General features: G+C 41.7%; 1 protein-coding gene across 14 annotated transcripts in view; it reads left to right on the top strand.

Moving 5' to 3' along the window:
* The window catches only part of MAP2K5 (mitogen-activated protein kinase kinase 5), a 270,908-nt gene that overhangs the window by 157,157 nt on the left and 96,742 nt on the right, over positions 1–17,009 (top strand). For all 14 annotated transcript variants that reach the window (XM_078448784.2, XM_078448783.2, XM_078448782.2 and 11 more), the window contains exon 16: positions 5,486–5,557. In XM_078448784.2, the coding sequence (XP_078304910.1) occupies positions 5,486–5,557 (72 nt within the window). The remainder of the gene's footprint in view (positions 1–5,485; positions 5,558–17,009) is intronic.

The raw sequence follows: 17,009 nt of genomic DNA, 5'->3' as shown, positions 1-17,009 counted from the left end.
TAGGTTATTCGCACCAACTCTTCTGTTGAAAAATGCTAGGTAAAATACTTTAAAAACCATCGCAAATGCTTTGAAGAGCTAAAAAGACGATGGGAATCTCCTAGAACAATTTTTAGGTGGACTCCTGCAACAGAGAGGAAAGCGGAATATCTGGCACACCAAAGCTCATTCTGCCTGACGAAGTAGGTATAGCCATCTGCCTGTACCACCGCTAACGATGATGCGGGCGTCCTCCTAACGCAGAAGGTCTCCGTGGAGATCTTCTCCGTATCATCTTGGAAGCCTGAAGGGCTCGCTCTCAGTGTAAGAGCAAACCAGAGCCAGAGCTGCTCCTCCTCCCCCAGTCCAGGGAACAAAAGAGAAGGCTTCTCAGAGCCAAGCAGAAAAGCCGGGGGAAAAGGAGAAGGGGGAGAGTTGTGGCCATAGACTAACTGACACAGATTTGCAGCCTGTTTGTATTCATGACTTGAGTTGGAAAAGGAGCTTCATGCTAAGAACTTGGTTTAAGGCGGGCACATCTTCCTTAAGCCTCAGAGAATCTCTCAAATTTTTTCAAGACCAAAAACTAGCAAGTAGTGAACAAAAAACCAGGTACACAAGGAAACAAGGCAATATGAAAAAGAACCAGCAGGAGCAACAGGTACAGACTTCACATCACAAATTTTAAAAGTGACACGGTAGATTGGATAAAATCTCAAAACTTCTAGATTAAAATTTAAAAACTCACTACTTGCTAGTATATTGGATATAGCAGAAGAGAGAATTTGTGAACTGGAAGATAGGATTGAGTTAGAACCGTCCCACTCCAGACTCTTGGGTAACCGATAGGCTGTACTATTCACAGGGATCTTGCCAGCTTAAAAAACAATCCCCCCCGGGGCACCTGGGTGTCTCAGTCGGTTAAGCATCTGACTTTGGCTCAGGTCACGATCTTGCGGTTTACGAGTTTGAGCCACGCATCAGGCTCTGTGCTGACAGCCCAGTGTCTGGAGCCTGATTCAGATTCTGTATCTCTCTCTCTCTCTGTCCCTCCCCTGCTCATGCTCGCTCTCTCTCTCTCTCTCAAAATTAAATAAACATTAAAAAAATTATTTAAAAAATGCCTATTGTTTGTGATATGTATTTCGATTGCTTGCTAACCTAAAGTATTTGTGCATACTTTTGTTAATTTACTGAGTGGTGTAATCCTGAGCAGAAATTCTTTATCAGAAGAGATTAGGAATGTACCTTGATATCTTGTTGATTTTGACAAGTCCTGGGGTATTGTGTAGAGATAGTTCTAGAGTGAGTCACCTAAATATGGGTCCTGGGTAAATAACAAGTCACAGAGGGTGGCTGGCAGGAGTGGAGAGTACAGCTTGGGGCCACTGCCCTTTCAGATCCTGTATAAAATCTGCTTTTTATATCATCACCACTGTTCTCGTTAAGAATAGACCAGGACTTTTCCTCCTACACTTAAACCTCAGTACAGACGTGCCTCAGACAGGGAGTCATGTTTTTCCTATTATTTAGCTCTCCACACTGGTGACAGCTGCCATGTCAGGAAGTAACCCAGCTTTCGATTTTCAACTGCAAAATGTCCATCACAGATCTTCTGTCAGTAGTGTGGTACCTGGTGGTTGGTTTTGTTTTGTTTTGTTTTGTTTTGTTTTAGAGGGGAGAGAACAGGGCAGACCACCTTGGCTTCAAGTGTAAGAACAGATTTGAATCGTGCAGCCTCAGGCCATCAAGTCCTGGCTCCATAAATTCAAAATGTATTGGGGCTTATCTTGTGCTGTGTCAGTTTCAGGGGCCTGGGCGCATTTCCCAGTCCGTATCTACTGTACCAGCTCTTCAGGTAGACCCGTAGAGCTGGCTCCCGACTCTCACTAAGCATTCATGCTTGAGCACAGCACCACAACAGTGATCTTGCTTTGTTAGCTTATTGCGAGAACTCCTTAAGGAGCTCTCCTATTTGCCACCTGATATCTGTGACCATTATCCCTTCCTCCCTTTTTCTTTTTGAATTTAATTTTTTTGTATGCTTTATTTTCAGCTTCCTGTTTGCATTTGTTTTGAAAGTGCAATGGGCAGGGGCACCTGGGTGGCTCAGTCGGTTAAGCATCTGGCTCTTGGATTCTGCTCAGGTCACGATCTCACAGTTTGTGAGTTTCTGTGTCTGGCTGTGTGCTGGCAGTGTGGAGCCTGCTTGGGATTCTGTCTTCCTCTCCGCCCTCCCCCACATGCTCTCTGTCTCTCTCTCAAATAAGTAAAAATAAGCTTAAAAAAAAAAAAGTTAAGTGGGCAAATGTTATGAATGTATTTAATCTTATCGTTGGTCCTGTCAAAATATTTTGTATGTGGGCTCGACTTTTGTTTGCTTATTCTGTACGCTGAATGAAGTGCTATATTTTGATAATTGTCAGCTAGTGGGATGAAGAAAAGGAGAAAGGAGAGAAGACACAGACAGGAAGGCAACATTTGGTTATTTCTTTAAGAGTTCTAGGGGTGGCTGAGTGGCTCAGTCAGCTGAGCATCCAACTTTGACTCGGGTCATGATCTCACGGCTCCTGAGTTCAAGCCCCACGTCAAACTCTGTGCTGACAACTCAGAGCCTGGAGCCTGCTTCAGCTTCTGTGTGTGTCTCTCTCTGCTCCTCCCCCACTCACACTCTCTCTCTCTCTCTCTCCGTCTCAAAAATAAATAAACATTAAAAAGGTTGTTGTTTTTTTTTTTTTATAAAATAACATAAAATAAAGAGTTCTAGAGGATTTTAGGATTTTCATGTTTGCTGGATGTTTCTTCATGGGCATGAATAGCAGTAATATTGGGGAAGTTATATTAGTAGAACACTTCCGGGGACTTAATAATTGGCACATGCTTAAAACCAAATGTGCACTAAACATGTATTACATTCCTTCAAGGCAGCATACCTTGACCACGCACTGGCTACGTGCCAGCCATGGTACTAGGTACGAGATGAATAAGACACTCTCTTGGCCTCTTGGGAGAAACAGGCTAGTAATCGGATGATTAGAACACCGTGCAATCAATCAATATTAAAAATACAAACAACATTTTCATGAAGGACAGAGGCAAGAATTTGTAATTCTTCCTAAGAAGTACGGGAATGTGTCACCAAAGAAAGGTGGCCCATGGCAGGGGTCTATAAAAGAAATGTTCATGAAGCAGAGAAGAGGAAGATAGGTCATTGCCTCTGCAGGGAACATGGAAATGTTTAGTGACTGAAGCTAAGTATACACCAAAGAATCATCCAGAGAAATTATTTTTTAGAAGGTAGATCCCCTGAACCACTTCCAGAGATTCTGATTCAGGAGGTTCATCTACAATATGCACCTCAGGCAGTCACTTCTCTGATGGCTAGTCTGAAGACCATATTTTGAGAAATACTGATCAGATCAAGATTAGTGTGTGGCTCTTCTGACTCCTGGTTCTGGGGGCAGTGTGACACAGTAGAAAGAACCCTGATTTTGCAGTCAGGCATACCAGGGTTTGAATCCTGGCTGTGTTCCTAAACAGTATGCCTGATGTTGATCCACAGCTCTAGACTTCAGCAAGCCACTTAATTTTACTAAGCCTCAGTTTTTACATCTGTGAAATGAGGGCAGTAATAATCTTTGCAAGATTGTTAAAAAACGTAGAGAATGCAAAGTAGCCCCGTGTCTGCAATATACTAGCTGGTCATCAAATGATAGCTATTGCTGTCCGTATGTAGTGAGTGCAAACTAAACGTCTCTGTACCTCCTTCTCCTCATCTGTTAAAAGAGGATGATAATGGTACCAATCTAATATGGGTACTTATGAATCCGAAATGAGACACGCATTAGCACACAATGCCAGGCATATGGGAAATTCTTCAATAAATGCATGCTGTCGTGTGGATGATGATGATGATAGTGATGGTAATTCCTGTAACTAACTGGCTGCTTTCATCCGAGTACCTATTGAGCTAGCTGGAACTGGATAATGGGTTCATTCATGTCTGAACAAGGAACTTCAGAAATGATGGTGTGGGGGATTTGAATGTGAAAGTTAAAGTACTGGGGGATTGGGATGACCGCGTGCATCTATTATCAGCTGGGAGAAATGGTCACATGACACGTGGCCCTTGGGAAGAATGGTTCTTGGTAGGAAAGGGGTTTCACAGATTAAAGAAATAAATAAAAGAAGGGAAATAAGACAATCCACCTGCTACTTCAGGATAGGGCTTTATGTAATTTTATGGCAGGTGGTCCCAGGAGAAGGCAGTTAAGTATATTGAGATAGCCTGATGGGTATGAGTAGAAAGTAGGTCACGAAGTTCTGGGTCCCAGCTAAGCCAACTCCTTGAGATGTAGGACTGTGCCAACTCACCTGAAAGCACTTTGCTCACATCTTTTACCCCCCTGGTATATCCCCTGCTGATGGCTGGTGGGTGCTCACCTCCTCCATCTGCAGTGGACCAGGCTGAGTGTGGCCCCAGGTACTCTTCAGGGCTCCCGTGAAAGCTCCTGAAGGCTGATGCCATTGGTGACCATCAAGACCCCCGGGGATGGTACAAACAACAGAATGGTGCCCTGAGGGCCGGGAGGTGTGGGTTATGATCCTAGCCCTGCCACGACCGGCTCTGTGACCTTGACTGACCATTCTACCTCCATGAGACTTCTGTTTGTGTGTTCCTGTGTTCATTCAAAAGATTTCTGTGAAGTACCTTACTGAATGCTAGATCCTAGAAGGATAGAAGACCAGGCAGCACCCACTTCACTATGAAACTACTCCTTTTGAAGTATAGAGAGTACATGTAGTGGCTTTCCGGACCAGGTATTTGCTACACGTCTTAAATGGAGGACGAGTTGTCCCAAATGGACCTTTCAAACTGTTCCTTGGTTCATATCAAAAGAAACCCAGATAATTGGAATAAAATTGCTGAACAGTAGGTGAATCTGGGTAAAAGGAAATATGGATTTTTTTGTTAGTCGTAGTTTTTCAACTTTCTTGGAAGTTTGAAATTATTTCCAAGTAAGAAGTTAAAAAAATAAAAATAAAAATATCCCTAGTGATACAGACCCATTTCTCAAAGTGCAAATAAGTGATAACATTATGTAATATTATGTAGTTTTTCACTTCACAGCTGAGACCACTGAATTTGGAGGGAGAGGACCCTGGGTTCAGATCTCAGCTCACTTACTAGCTGAGGACTTTGCCTAAATGATTTCACCAATATGAGCCTTAATTTTCTTCATCTCTAAAATAAAGGTAATAAAGTTTTCTTCACAGGGACTTTGTGAGGATTCAGTGAGATTCTGTATTACCTATGTAATTTCTATATGTTACCTATCTAGTATGCATATACATATATACACACATATACACACATGAGATTGTTTTGCTCTTCATAAAGTGTCATGAAATGTTGATGGCACCCTGCCTTAGCCAGACCCATATTAGTGTTTCAAACCTGGACTAGCTTCCATCAACTCACAGGCTCCCTTCTGTTATCTTACAGCCTGAAAGAATTTCCGGGGAGCAGTATGGAATCCATTCTGATGTCTGGAGTTTAGGAATCTCTTTCATGGAGGTATGTTGTTTGCAAATAGATGCTTCTGTGTGTAACTGTCCTAATATTTTCTATCAAGAAGAATGAAGATTTTGAAAAAACTAAAAATAAACTTCTGTGTACACAGAAATGTGTACAATTTCTATTAGTTATGTGTATGTACACATAGAGTTTAACTCTAAAGTCCTCATTTTGATATCCTCGAATGGCTTGTGAATGGATTATTCAGAGGTGCTGTTTCTCACACATTACCTGTACAAAACTTACCTCGAGAGCTTCTTTAAAATACAGGTTCCCAGACTCCCATCTAAGACTAATTAAATCCAAATCTTTAAGAATCTGCATTATTAACATGTTCCCCGGTGATCCTTATGCACACTAGAGCCTGCATTATAATAAAAGATTCCAGAGTTCTGGGTAATGGTACCCTTGTTGGAATGCATATGTAACTTCCAACGGTGATTACTTTAAAGAGTGCAGTCCTACTCACTTGGATGTATAAATTCTATATGTTTGTTTAGAAAGAAAAAAATCACATTGCTCCAATATAGTCATTTCACATGTTGGGGGATGGGGCATGATATGATCTGGGGGAGGAGAGGGGTATGTATTTAGCACAGTTTTAATGTCTTTACTCTTTATAGCTGTATTTAGAATGGACTTTATCTTAGTGTGCTACATGTCACCCCACAAGAACTCTGCGCTAAGGTTTCTTATAATGACAATTGATTTATAAGGAAATATGTACAATTTCTATTAGAAAGACATCTGGCTCGATGTGAATTGCACTAGGATAGAATCTGGATCCTCTCCAGTACTTCAAGAATTGTTTCTCACCTACATTGATTCAGAGGAAGGAGGATTTTTTTTAAAAAAAGTAGAAAGGACTGTCCTTAAATAAGATCACGGATAGAGTTGCAGTCACATTTTTATCACCTTTTTTAGGGTCAAATACATACTTTTTTCTATGGTTTTTGTAATACATGAATGCAGTTGAATTTATAAGGAAGTATCTTTAGACTCAATTCACCTGCACTATAGAAAGAAAGGAAAAATAATCGGTGTTTGTTAAACTATATTCTTCTGCTTCTTCACAAAAGAGAATCTAAGAGGAAATACAGTATGTATGCATCAGCTGAGCAGTTAGCAATAATGGCGGACAGAAGCCCAGAACCGAGTTTCCCAGCAGAAGCCTGAAGGGCTTGTTCAGTTAACCTGTTTTGAGAGAAACTTGTACTTTTGATTTGTGGAGCTCAGGCCTTACTGTTAATATAAATTCCCTTTGCGTGTTTAAATTTTTTTTTTAAGTTGATTTATTTTTGAGAGAGATAGAATGTGTCGGGGGGAGGGGCAGAGAGAGGGGGAGACAGAGAATCTGAAGCAGGCTCCAGGCTCTGAGCTGTCAGCACAGAGCCTGACAAGGGGCTGGAACTCACGGACCATGAGACTGAGCTGAAGTTGGACACTTAACCAACTGAGCTACTCAGGCGCCCCATGCCTTTGCATGTTTAAGCCATTGCCATCAAATGCATTTAACAAACAACCAGATAGAGTGTAGAACACTGGAGAAGTACGTGGTGTGCAGATAAGAACCTAGATTGGGAATGAAAGAGAGAGCAGTTTCACCTTTGCTACTGGTTTCTAGGTGTCCTGTGCAAGCCGCTATCCCTCCCCAGGCTTCTGTCTCTTCATCTGTAAAATAATGCTCTCGCAGCCCCTTTCCACACTAACATTCTATGACTCTAAGTGGTCTGTTGTCTTTCTTTAACTTTCTGCATCAACTCTAGAGCTGAGTGACTTGGATGGTGATACACCCGAGCATGATATAACATGCAGAGACAGTACCTTGAGAGAACATAGCTAATAGATGTAAGATTTAGAACACGTATATTCGCTGTTCTTTCCTTCCACATTCATTTTTTCATTTATATATTGAGCTCTTGCTATGCCTGTTAGATAGGCAATGGGGATATGGTAATGAAAGACACTCTAGTCTTGACTCTCATGGAGTAGGGCATGAGGAGGACAGAAAACAGGATAACAAACTGTATGAATTGTCAGGTGGTGGCAAGTCCTATGGAGAAAAATAAAGTGGAGCAATCCTTTCTGATAAAGTACCTTTGAGCAGAGACTTGGATGATGTAAATGGAGGGAGCCACCAGGCAACAGCAAATACAGGGGCACTAAGCTGGAGTGTGTTTGGCATGTTCAAGGGAAGCAGAGGGACCAAGGTGACTGTAGTGGAGTTATCAAGGGGAAAAATGGGAAAAAATACATTCAGAGAGGTAGCCAAGGGTTAGATCATATACTGCCTTGTAGGCCATGGTAAGAACTTTAGATTTTCCTCTGAGGGTAAATGACTGAATTATATTTTCAAAAGATTATTGGGTGTTCTGTCGAGTATGGACCGTAGAGGGACACGCATGGTAACACGGAGATAAGATAGGTAGGTAGGTAGATGGATTGATAGATAGATGCCCAATACATAGAACATATTTATGTTGCATACTGAAACATATCTCTGCCAATATTCTGCTAGGTGCTAGGGATGCAAAGATTTAAAAAGAGGGTCTTTATAGTATAAGGAGGGAATTTGCCATTGTTGTATTTGGTGTTTTGTCAATCATGTTCATTTATCCTGGAGGTAGACTGTTGAATGGTCTCCAGATGACTGAAGGAAACAGACTCATTGAATTTATAAGATTGAAGAGGATTATGGTATAGGGATTGTGTAACAAATTGTCACATTGAGTGTGGGACACCTGAATGCCAGAAGGAATGTGTTGGCTGAAAGTGAGGAGGAGGGGAGGACAGGAAGGGTTAGGCGTCCTAATGCTCCCAGTGTTTTCAAATGGTTGGTGAAGAGCCAGATGTTAAATCAGAAGGAGGAGGTAATGTCGGTACAGGATGTCAAGTGCAGTGGGATTATGATCGAGAAAGGTTGTTGAACACCTCTTTGTGTTTGATGCTTAACCAAATACTTTCAGAGGGAACTATGTAATTGTAGCCCTTCTAGGAGCTCACAACCTCCCAGACAAGCAAGTGACAGCATGTGACTGACCACAAGTGACAGACCAGTAAGTCACTAGAGAATAGAGTAAGGCCCCTGGCGTGTGTCTTATACCAAATTCATCTGGGGTACAAGGTAACACAAAGTAAGTGATAGGGAAGGGGAGTCAGAGGTTTTGAGCCCGTAGATGAGATAATTGTGAATTATTCAGTGATGAAGAGAACCCCACGCTTCTTTTTTTCCTTAAGGGCAGATGTGATGAGAATATTACCTGAAAAGATGTGGAGGATAGTCCACAAGAAGCACTTGAAGTAAAGCACGAAGTAAAGATTCTTTATTTTCACCCACAATCTGCTTGGGATAAATGTGGCAAATCCTGTTTAAAGTCATAGAGAGAAGTGTGAATCTCCATGCATTTTAAAATTCTGAATAGCAAATTAGAGTCACCATCTTCAAAGAATTGCTTCTCTTCTGTTTATCCTCACTTTTAAAAACAAGACTTCCTTTCTAGGGGTGTGCTGTGAAGAGTAAAAACTTCCATTCATTCAGTACTGACTGTCTCAGCACTTATCATGTGCCAGGCCATAGAGACTGGGTCACACAAAACTTCTGATAGAGAAGACCAACCACTAAAGCCCGAAACAAAACAAACAGTGTGCTAGCACCTTCAGTAAAGGTACTTCCAAGATACTCTGAGCCCCAAGCCTGGGGGAGAGACAGAGTTTCTCCAAAGGAGTTACAGTTGAGCTGGATTGGTCTTTTTTTTTTCTTTAATGTTTATTTATTTTTGAGAGAGAGAGAGAGAGAGAGAGAGAGAGAGAAAATGAACGAACAGGGGAGGGACAGAGAGAGAGGGAGACACAGAATCCAAAGCAGGCTCCAGGCTCTTAGCTGTCAGCACAGAGCCTGACGCGGGGCTCGAACTCACAAACCGTGAGATCATGACCTGGGCCAAAGTCAGATGCTTAATAAGATGCTTAACCAACAGAATTGGTCTCAAAGAGAGTTTGGCCCTGGGAGAAAGAAGGAAAAGAGGGAAGAGCCCCTCCCCATGGCCCCGCACATCCTAAGGTGGGTCTCTGTGAACCCCTCAGGAGAGGTCTAGTGTCAGAACATGCAAGGTCTCATATAAGCTGTTCTACTACCGATTTGTGTGGACACCTTCCTCAAAGTGTTTTGAGTCATTTTATCCCCCTAGAGTACTGGTGGTAAAGAAACATGGGATCAAAATACAGGAAACTGAGCAAGGGAATTGTTCTGAAATCACACAAGAATCAAACAAGAGACTACGTGGAAACTAGAGTTTTCTATCCCTTCTACCTCTACTAGTACACCCCTCCCCCAGACTCCATGAAGTCCCAACCCCTCCCTGAGGTTTGGTGAGGCAGGAATCAGAAGGCGCCTTCATCGTTTTAAACTCCTAAAATAGCGAGGCTCACCTTTGCTTGCCGTCTCCATGCTGCCCTTCCCTTGTTAATGTGCTGTCATACTCCCCATGGGGGTCATAACAAGGCCTCTCGCACACTTGTTCATAAAAGATGATGCTACATGCCACTAAAATGTGCCATTAAAAAAGTCACAGACAGGTACATTTGTGCCTTAAGCAAAGAATCTTTAATATCAGACTATCTTTTATCCAGGGACAGAACTGCCCCATCTCCTCTCAGTTCAGTATCCCTGTGGGATAAAATGGGTCTCTTCCAGGATTCTGTCAGCTGTATGTAGTATTTGGAGTTGGCAGAAGCAACATAAACATGGAGATTACCCTTAAGAGGGGAAAAAAGGAGATTATTCAGCTTCACTAGAGCATGGCAGTGTCACCAGATGAGAAGAATTTGTCCCCTTTCTCTGTGTGTTGCTTATGGTTTTCAACTCAGATCTCTGAATGTGTTGTAGTTCTCCTCATGTGGATTAGTTATGAAGCCAAATAAAGGTCACTGCCATATGAGGGGTTTGTATGGGCTGACTTTGTCGGGGGAGAAAGAATCCATGTAGAATTACACTTCTTCCTTGTACCTTCATGACAGAAATCAGTGTGAAAATGCAAAAGAAAAAAAGAAGTAAGAATAAAAGTAAGAAGTAAGAACAAAAAAAGAAGTATGAATACAAAGAAAAAGAACAAAAAAAAAGAATTTTATGCCACCAACAAAGGCATAAAATTCCTGAGCTAGAACAAACTAGGAGGATTAATCCTGCTCCCCAGCATATTTGTTTGACTCTTCTAGAAAGCTCACACTGATCCAGTCAACTAGGTGGTGATTTTTAGGACTCTTCACCCTAGTAGTTGCCATTCAAACTTCAGAGCTAAACTTTAAAATGACAATTGGTACATAATAAGAGCCATTTTTTAAATATGTATTTTTTATTTATTTTTGAGAGAGAGAGAGACAGAGCACAAGCGGGGGAGGGGCAGAGAGAGAGGAAGACACAGAATCTGAAGCAGGCTCCAGGCTCTGAGCTGTCAGCACAGAGCCCAACATGGGGCTCGAACTCATGAACCGTGAGATCATGACCTGAGCCGAAGTTGGTCGCTCAACCGACTCAGCCACCCAGGTGCCCTGGAGCCCAATGTCTTAATTTCACAAGCAGCTCAGTACCTATCTCTCTTCCCACAGACTGGCTCAAGAAGAGAAACCCCTCTATTTTTTTTCGCTAGTTACTCATTCCACTCATATTCTTGTGTCATTTAAATCACAACATGTTTGCAAAAGCTGTATTTTTAAGTTGGCCCTTCTTGGGTCAAAATATAAGTCAACACACACCTTCTTCCAGCCTTGATTTTGCAGTACCCAGAATAACGCATACACATTTTAAAAGCACCGGGCCAGTCCTATACTGCCCTTGTTCTCACTGAGTATGCTCTACAAGTACACGTTCTGGTTTGTGATTCTAGCCGGCGGGTTATTATAAACCTTATTAAGGTTGGTGGTGAATAATCTTCTGACAGGCTTTTCTGCAGGAGTCAGACTGAAAGCCCATCTTTAACACATGCATTTTGCTCTTTTCACTTGGGTCCTCGCTTTTTTCTGCCTTTGTTTGCCTCTTCTCTCCGCCAGTCTCTTGAGTCTGAGGCATAGAACAATCTGGCTCGATGTGCTTGGTTAATTGGAGTGTCATCTAGTCCTCTGAGACCCCTCTTCAGCGTGATCCCTGTTTTATTGAAGTGGTTTGAATGATGTGTTAAATGATGGAAGCAAGGTCCATGGCTTAGAGAAACGTTTCTAGAAAGGCGAAGAACATATTCAGGGAGCCACACAAGGTCATTGTCATGACGGTAACGCCATCTTCTGAAGATTTTTATGAGTTCTGTTGTTTTGGCCAAGAGAATTTTTCTTGTGAGTTTTAGAATCACCTTTCCAGGTTAAAAGCAAATCCGTGGAACACTCTGCCCTTCACTCTATGTGGCGTATCATTTTCCTTCATCTCCCCAAGATACAGGTCAGATACCCATCCTTCGTGACACCTGCTCTGATCTCTCCGACTAAAAGTAACATCTTCTTCTGACCTTCATCTTCATCTCCCTCCCTCCCTGCCTTTTCCACTTTGTACCATAATAATTTATAGGCATGTCAGACTTCCTTTTGATAGGAGTCAAATCTGATACTCTCAACATCACCTACACTCCCTAGCGCAATTCCACTGCCCCTCAGTGGGTGCTCAGGAAATCTTTTGGCTCAGTTTTTTCATACTTTTGTCACAGCTCTGAAGCAGAAGTTGGATGGAGCCTTTAACATAAGCACACATAAATGTTGGCTGAAGAGATCACAAATGTTTTGCACGTGGAGAACGGTTTTCTGTTTGCTGGAGTGTAGACCTAGATCAGATTTCACCTCTAGCAGTCTAAACCGTAGATCCTTGGATAAGTCATTTAATCTCTGGGCCTCAGCTTCTTCATCTTTAGATGGAAGCTTTACTTCAGAGCTCCTGGACAAAGGTCACAATGAGAACATTAAGCCATTATCTCCTCTTTTTAAAAGGAATTACTTCTTGAAATGTTTATATTTCTGTTCAAAAAAGCTACTGGTTTGATTAAAGCATGGAACACTTGCCGTAGCTTCCCCTTGCACCTCAAACTCCACTAAAAATAACCGTAAAGGAATTTTTTAAAAAGGCATACTACATGAAGACAAAAAGAGAAGGAGACTATAGCAACCAGCTTCGGGATGTGGAGAGCAGATGAACAGTGGCAAACAACCTGCAGAGCCGAGAATGCTGAAATCCTAAGCTACCTGTAAAGAAAGTGACAGGGGCGCCTGGGTGGCTCAGTCAGTTGAGCGTCCAACTTCGGCTCAGGTCATGATCTCACAGTTTGTGGGTTTGAGCCCTGCATCGGCCTCTGTGCTGACAGTTCGGAACCTGAAGCCTGCTTTGGATCCTGTGTCTACTTCTCTGTCTCTCTGCCCCTCACCCATTTGTGCATGCTCTCTCTCTCTCTCTCTCTCTCTCTCTCTCTCTCCCTCCCCCCCTCCCTCCCCAAAATAAATAACATTAAAAATTTTTTTTAAAAAAAGAAAGTGATAAAGACTCTGATTCCTGTGGAACACCCCAAAGGCCCAAGAATTGGTGGTACCAGTTATCTGGAACTAGGCATGAAAGTGGGACCAGAGAGAAGAGGATGATTTTAAAGTCTGTTTGAGAAGCACTTAAGCCATTTGACCCACAGATTCTTCCCCTAACTCAGCATGTGTGGACAGTCACCACTCCCCACCCTCAACACAAGACTGGGTACAAGTCTTTTTTGGAAAGAGTAAAATAAGTGACACCTAGCACTGTAGAAGAGTGCATCCCACTACTGAAGTACAGAGGCATTAAGTGAATGGTAAATGTTGAGACCTCCCAGCCTGTTCCTAGGACACCAGCAGCCAAAGTGTCTTCCTCTTTCAGGCAGAAGAGACTTTCTCAAAGGAAATCAGACCAAGAAATCTTAAAGATCCAGACATTGGGGGTTCATGTTATGTCACTTTACATCATTCTGCAAGCTCCACCAATGAGCACAGTGTTTCCAGCCAGATTTTCAGTCCCTTACTCTTGGCAAGACATGTGAGGAAGGCCTTTAAGACAGAGACCTAAAATAACTGGAAAACAACTTGGAGGGCCTTGGAAACTGTGAGGTGAAGAAAAATTCAGATGAACTCCTCTAGTATTGTCAGAGGGAAAAGAGAAAATGTTACATTCAGGAAACAAGAACAGGCTGCTGTAACAAAGGAACTTTCTGAGAACAATGACAACAAACAGATATTGAAAATTAGAGAACTAGGTCAGGAAGTCTAACGTAAAAAAACAAGTTTCAGGAAGAAAGAATAGAGGAAATAGAAGAAAGCACCAAAGCACATGTTTTCATTTTAATTTTATAGCATGAGAGAAATACTTACATGTTGTTTGAGATTGCCTTCCTTTTTATTATACCTATAGCAAAAAACAAAAACAAAAACAAAAAACAAAACCTAACTTTTTTTCTAAAGGACATCTATCAGTGCTTTTGCCTAGAGGAAGGGACTTTTTACTGAGGAATGGTAACATTTTTGGATTTTCTGTAGACATCTACAATAGAATTTTTCCCAAGGAAATTTTAGCATAAAAAGTAAATATAGTTGGATGGAACTACCTTGTCTTATGAAAATGTTAAAACCTGTGAACACATCTCATTAAAAAAATCTTTGCCTTTATATGTATATTTTTAATGGGTGCTAGATAAGACTCATAAGATACCAAGAAAATGAAGTGTAATCAGCATTTACAAGCAAGCACATAAAGCTGTGTGAAATGAAAATAAAAGTATTGAAAAAGCTGCATGGATCACCCAGCCCAGTACCCTTGACAGAGCCTCTGGAGAAATTTGATGAAAAGTGGGCAATTTTCTTTCTGTGATAAGATTTTCAGATTCAAGGGCTGTCATCCTAATTCTTGAAGTCTTAAAGTGTTCCGACTTTGGATTAACCAGATATGTTGGCACCACCCCTTACAATCAGTGTGATTTTGGCCAAGTCGTGTGCCACTCCAGGTGTCACTCTCTTATCTGTAAAGTGAAGATAACTTTAAAATTCATTCATTCCTCAAATATTTACTGAGCATCTTTTATGTTCCAAACACTTTACTAAGTGCGGAGGATACACTAAATAGGCATGTTCCCTTTGCTTGTTGAACCTCCAACACAATGAGGGAGGCAGACGATAAACAATCATAGTAAACACATTTTTTGAAAGCAGGTGCTCTGAGTTTTCTAGACTCCGTTATAAACACGTTCATTTAATAACAACAACCCCATAAAGTTACTGTGAGAGTAAGCTTCTGTTTGAAATAGCAATCTCATCTATATATTGGGTGTTTTTGCCAAGTGACAAGAATTATGGAGCATTATCTAGACTTGGTTCTTGCCCCTAAATATACAGAAGAACCTATCCCTACCCCCAACTCCCACCCCTACATAAAAACACCCAGAGACACAGCTGTCTCTAGTGGTCTACAGCTGCGGCTTTGTTTGCTTTTCTAGCCCTTGGTGATTATGAACTTGGTCTGAGAGGTGACGGATAGCGCTCGGTACCCTATGAGCAGCTGCTGTCAGCTCCTTGAGACCATAAAACTTGGCATTCAGTGTGCTCCACTTAAGTACTGATATTTTCTCCTCACCGTTTTTATAATTATCATCAAGCACATGAGTGAAAGTTGAATCTTATTGTATGTTTGGTCTGCTGCTCCATCTAGTGAAACATCTTACCTGTTGATCAGAAGCTTCTGCTGAAAATCATCAGAAGCCAAAGGGATCAAAGTGAAGGGTCCAAACACCAAGGAAATTTCAGTGTATGATTGGAAGGTTGTATAGGAAAGTGGGCAGGAGTGCGGTGGGGAGTCCTTGTCATGGGCCTCCTTCCCTTCCATTCAAGAATGTTGAGAAAAAGAGCATGTAACAGTTTCTCTCACTCATTCCCCTGCTCTTACTCCACTTTCTGTAATTCTGTTTTAACTTTGTTTTAATTTTTTTTCCCTTGTCATTTTTTAATCTAAAACTTTGTGTAACCCATTGCAAAAAGGAGCTGTTAAAATGACCTTTGGGAGATGATGGATTGACTAGTTCAGTCCTTTGCAAGGTTTGTGAAGGGATCCAGCTGTCTCAGATTACCATGCCTAAATGTGCATTTTCCAAGGTTGTCAGTGATCGTAGTGAATGTGCAACTGGCAGACAAAGTGAGTGTCTCCCACTGAAAGAGGCATTGTTGGGCTTGCTTTGTGCTCAGAGCCATCTGAACAACCATGAGATTGACAAAACAAGATGGAACAGGTGCTGGCAGTCGCAGCTAAGCATTTTATTATTTTGATGGATTTCAGACTGATTTTAAAGTTTTTCCAATAGCACATGTCCAAATTGTGGGCATTTGTATGCACAAAACCGCCCACAATTTGGACTTTTAAGAAAACGTTAAATCCACATAGTCTTCATGTGAAGAATAAAAAAAGAAAGGGAAGACAAAGCAAGCATTTGACAACCCATATTCAGATGTTTGAAGGATTGTCATAGAGAAGAGATACTGCCACTCAATGACTGGCAGGCCAAACTTGCTGAAGTTAACATAACAAACAAACAAACAAAACTGGAAAAAAAAAATCCCATCGTTTTCTATTCAATATAAAGAAGAAAGTTCTAATGGATAGATATCCCTACATCCTTCCTACTCCACAGTGGAATCGAATCCCCTTTAGGGATAAAAATGCCGGCATTTCCATAGTGACTGAATGACCACATGTCTCAGGTTGTTTTTGTTTGTTTGTTGAGAAGAAATGCTTTGTGGAAGAAGCTGGGATAAGGTTAGATAAGATGCAATCATTCATTAGTCACTCCGAAATTTTTTAGTGAGTGTCTAACGTGTGACAGGCACTGTGGTAGTCATTGGGAATATTGCTACGAATGAAACTGACAAAATCCCTGCTTTCATGGAACCTACGTTTTAAAGAAGATGCTTGACAATAGCAAGTCATTAGACAGAAACAAACAGCATTCTATGATACGAGTAACTGAGTGGTGTGGGGTTACTTTTGAGTTGAGAGCTAAAAGATAAGGGGCCAGCCTTCTAGTGACATCTGTCAACTCTAAATTCTTTGAGTGATAATTTGGGGGAACCACTGCCACTCCCTTGAGATGTCCAGTGGTCAGAACCACTGATCCTAGAATTCTGTCAATACTCAAATCCAGTGACCTGGAATTAGCTTTAAAAATCCTCTTGAGGGGTGCCTGGGTGGCTCAGTCGGTTAAACGTCCGACTTCAGCTCATGTCACGATCTCGCGGTCCGTGAGTTCGAGCCCCGCGTCGGGCTCTGGGTTGATGGCTCAGAGCCTGGAGCCTGCTTCCGATTCTGTGTCTCCCTCTCTCTCTGCCCCTCACCCGTTCATGCTCTGTGTCTCTCTGTCTCAAAAATAAATAAACTTTAAAAAAAAAAAAAAGCTGCTGAGGATTCAACTCAGTTAAAAAA

The sequence above is a fragment of the Panthera onca genome, chromosome B3, assembly GCF_046562875.1.
Source record: "Panthera onca isolate mPanOnc1 chromosome B3, mPanOnc1 haplotype 2, whole genome shotgun sequence".
Taxonomy (NCBI): Eukaryota; Metazoa; Chordata; class Mammalia; order Carnivora; family Felidae; genus Panthera; species Panthera onca.
Note: the sequence above shows the minus strand (reverse complement) of the source record. Positions and strands in the feature narration are given on the sequence as shown.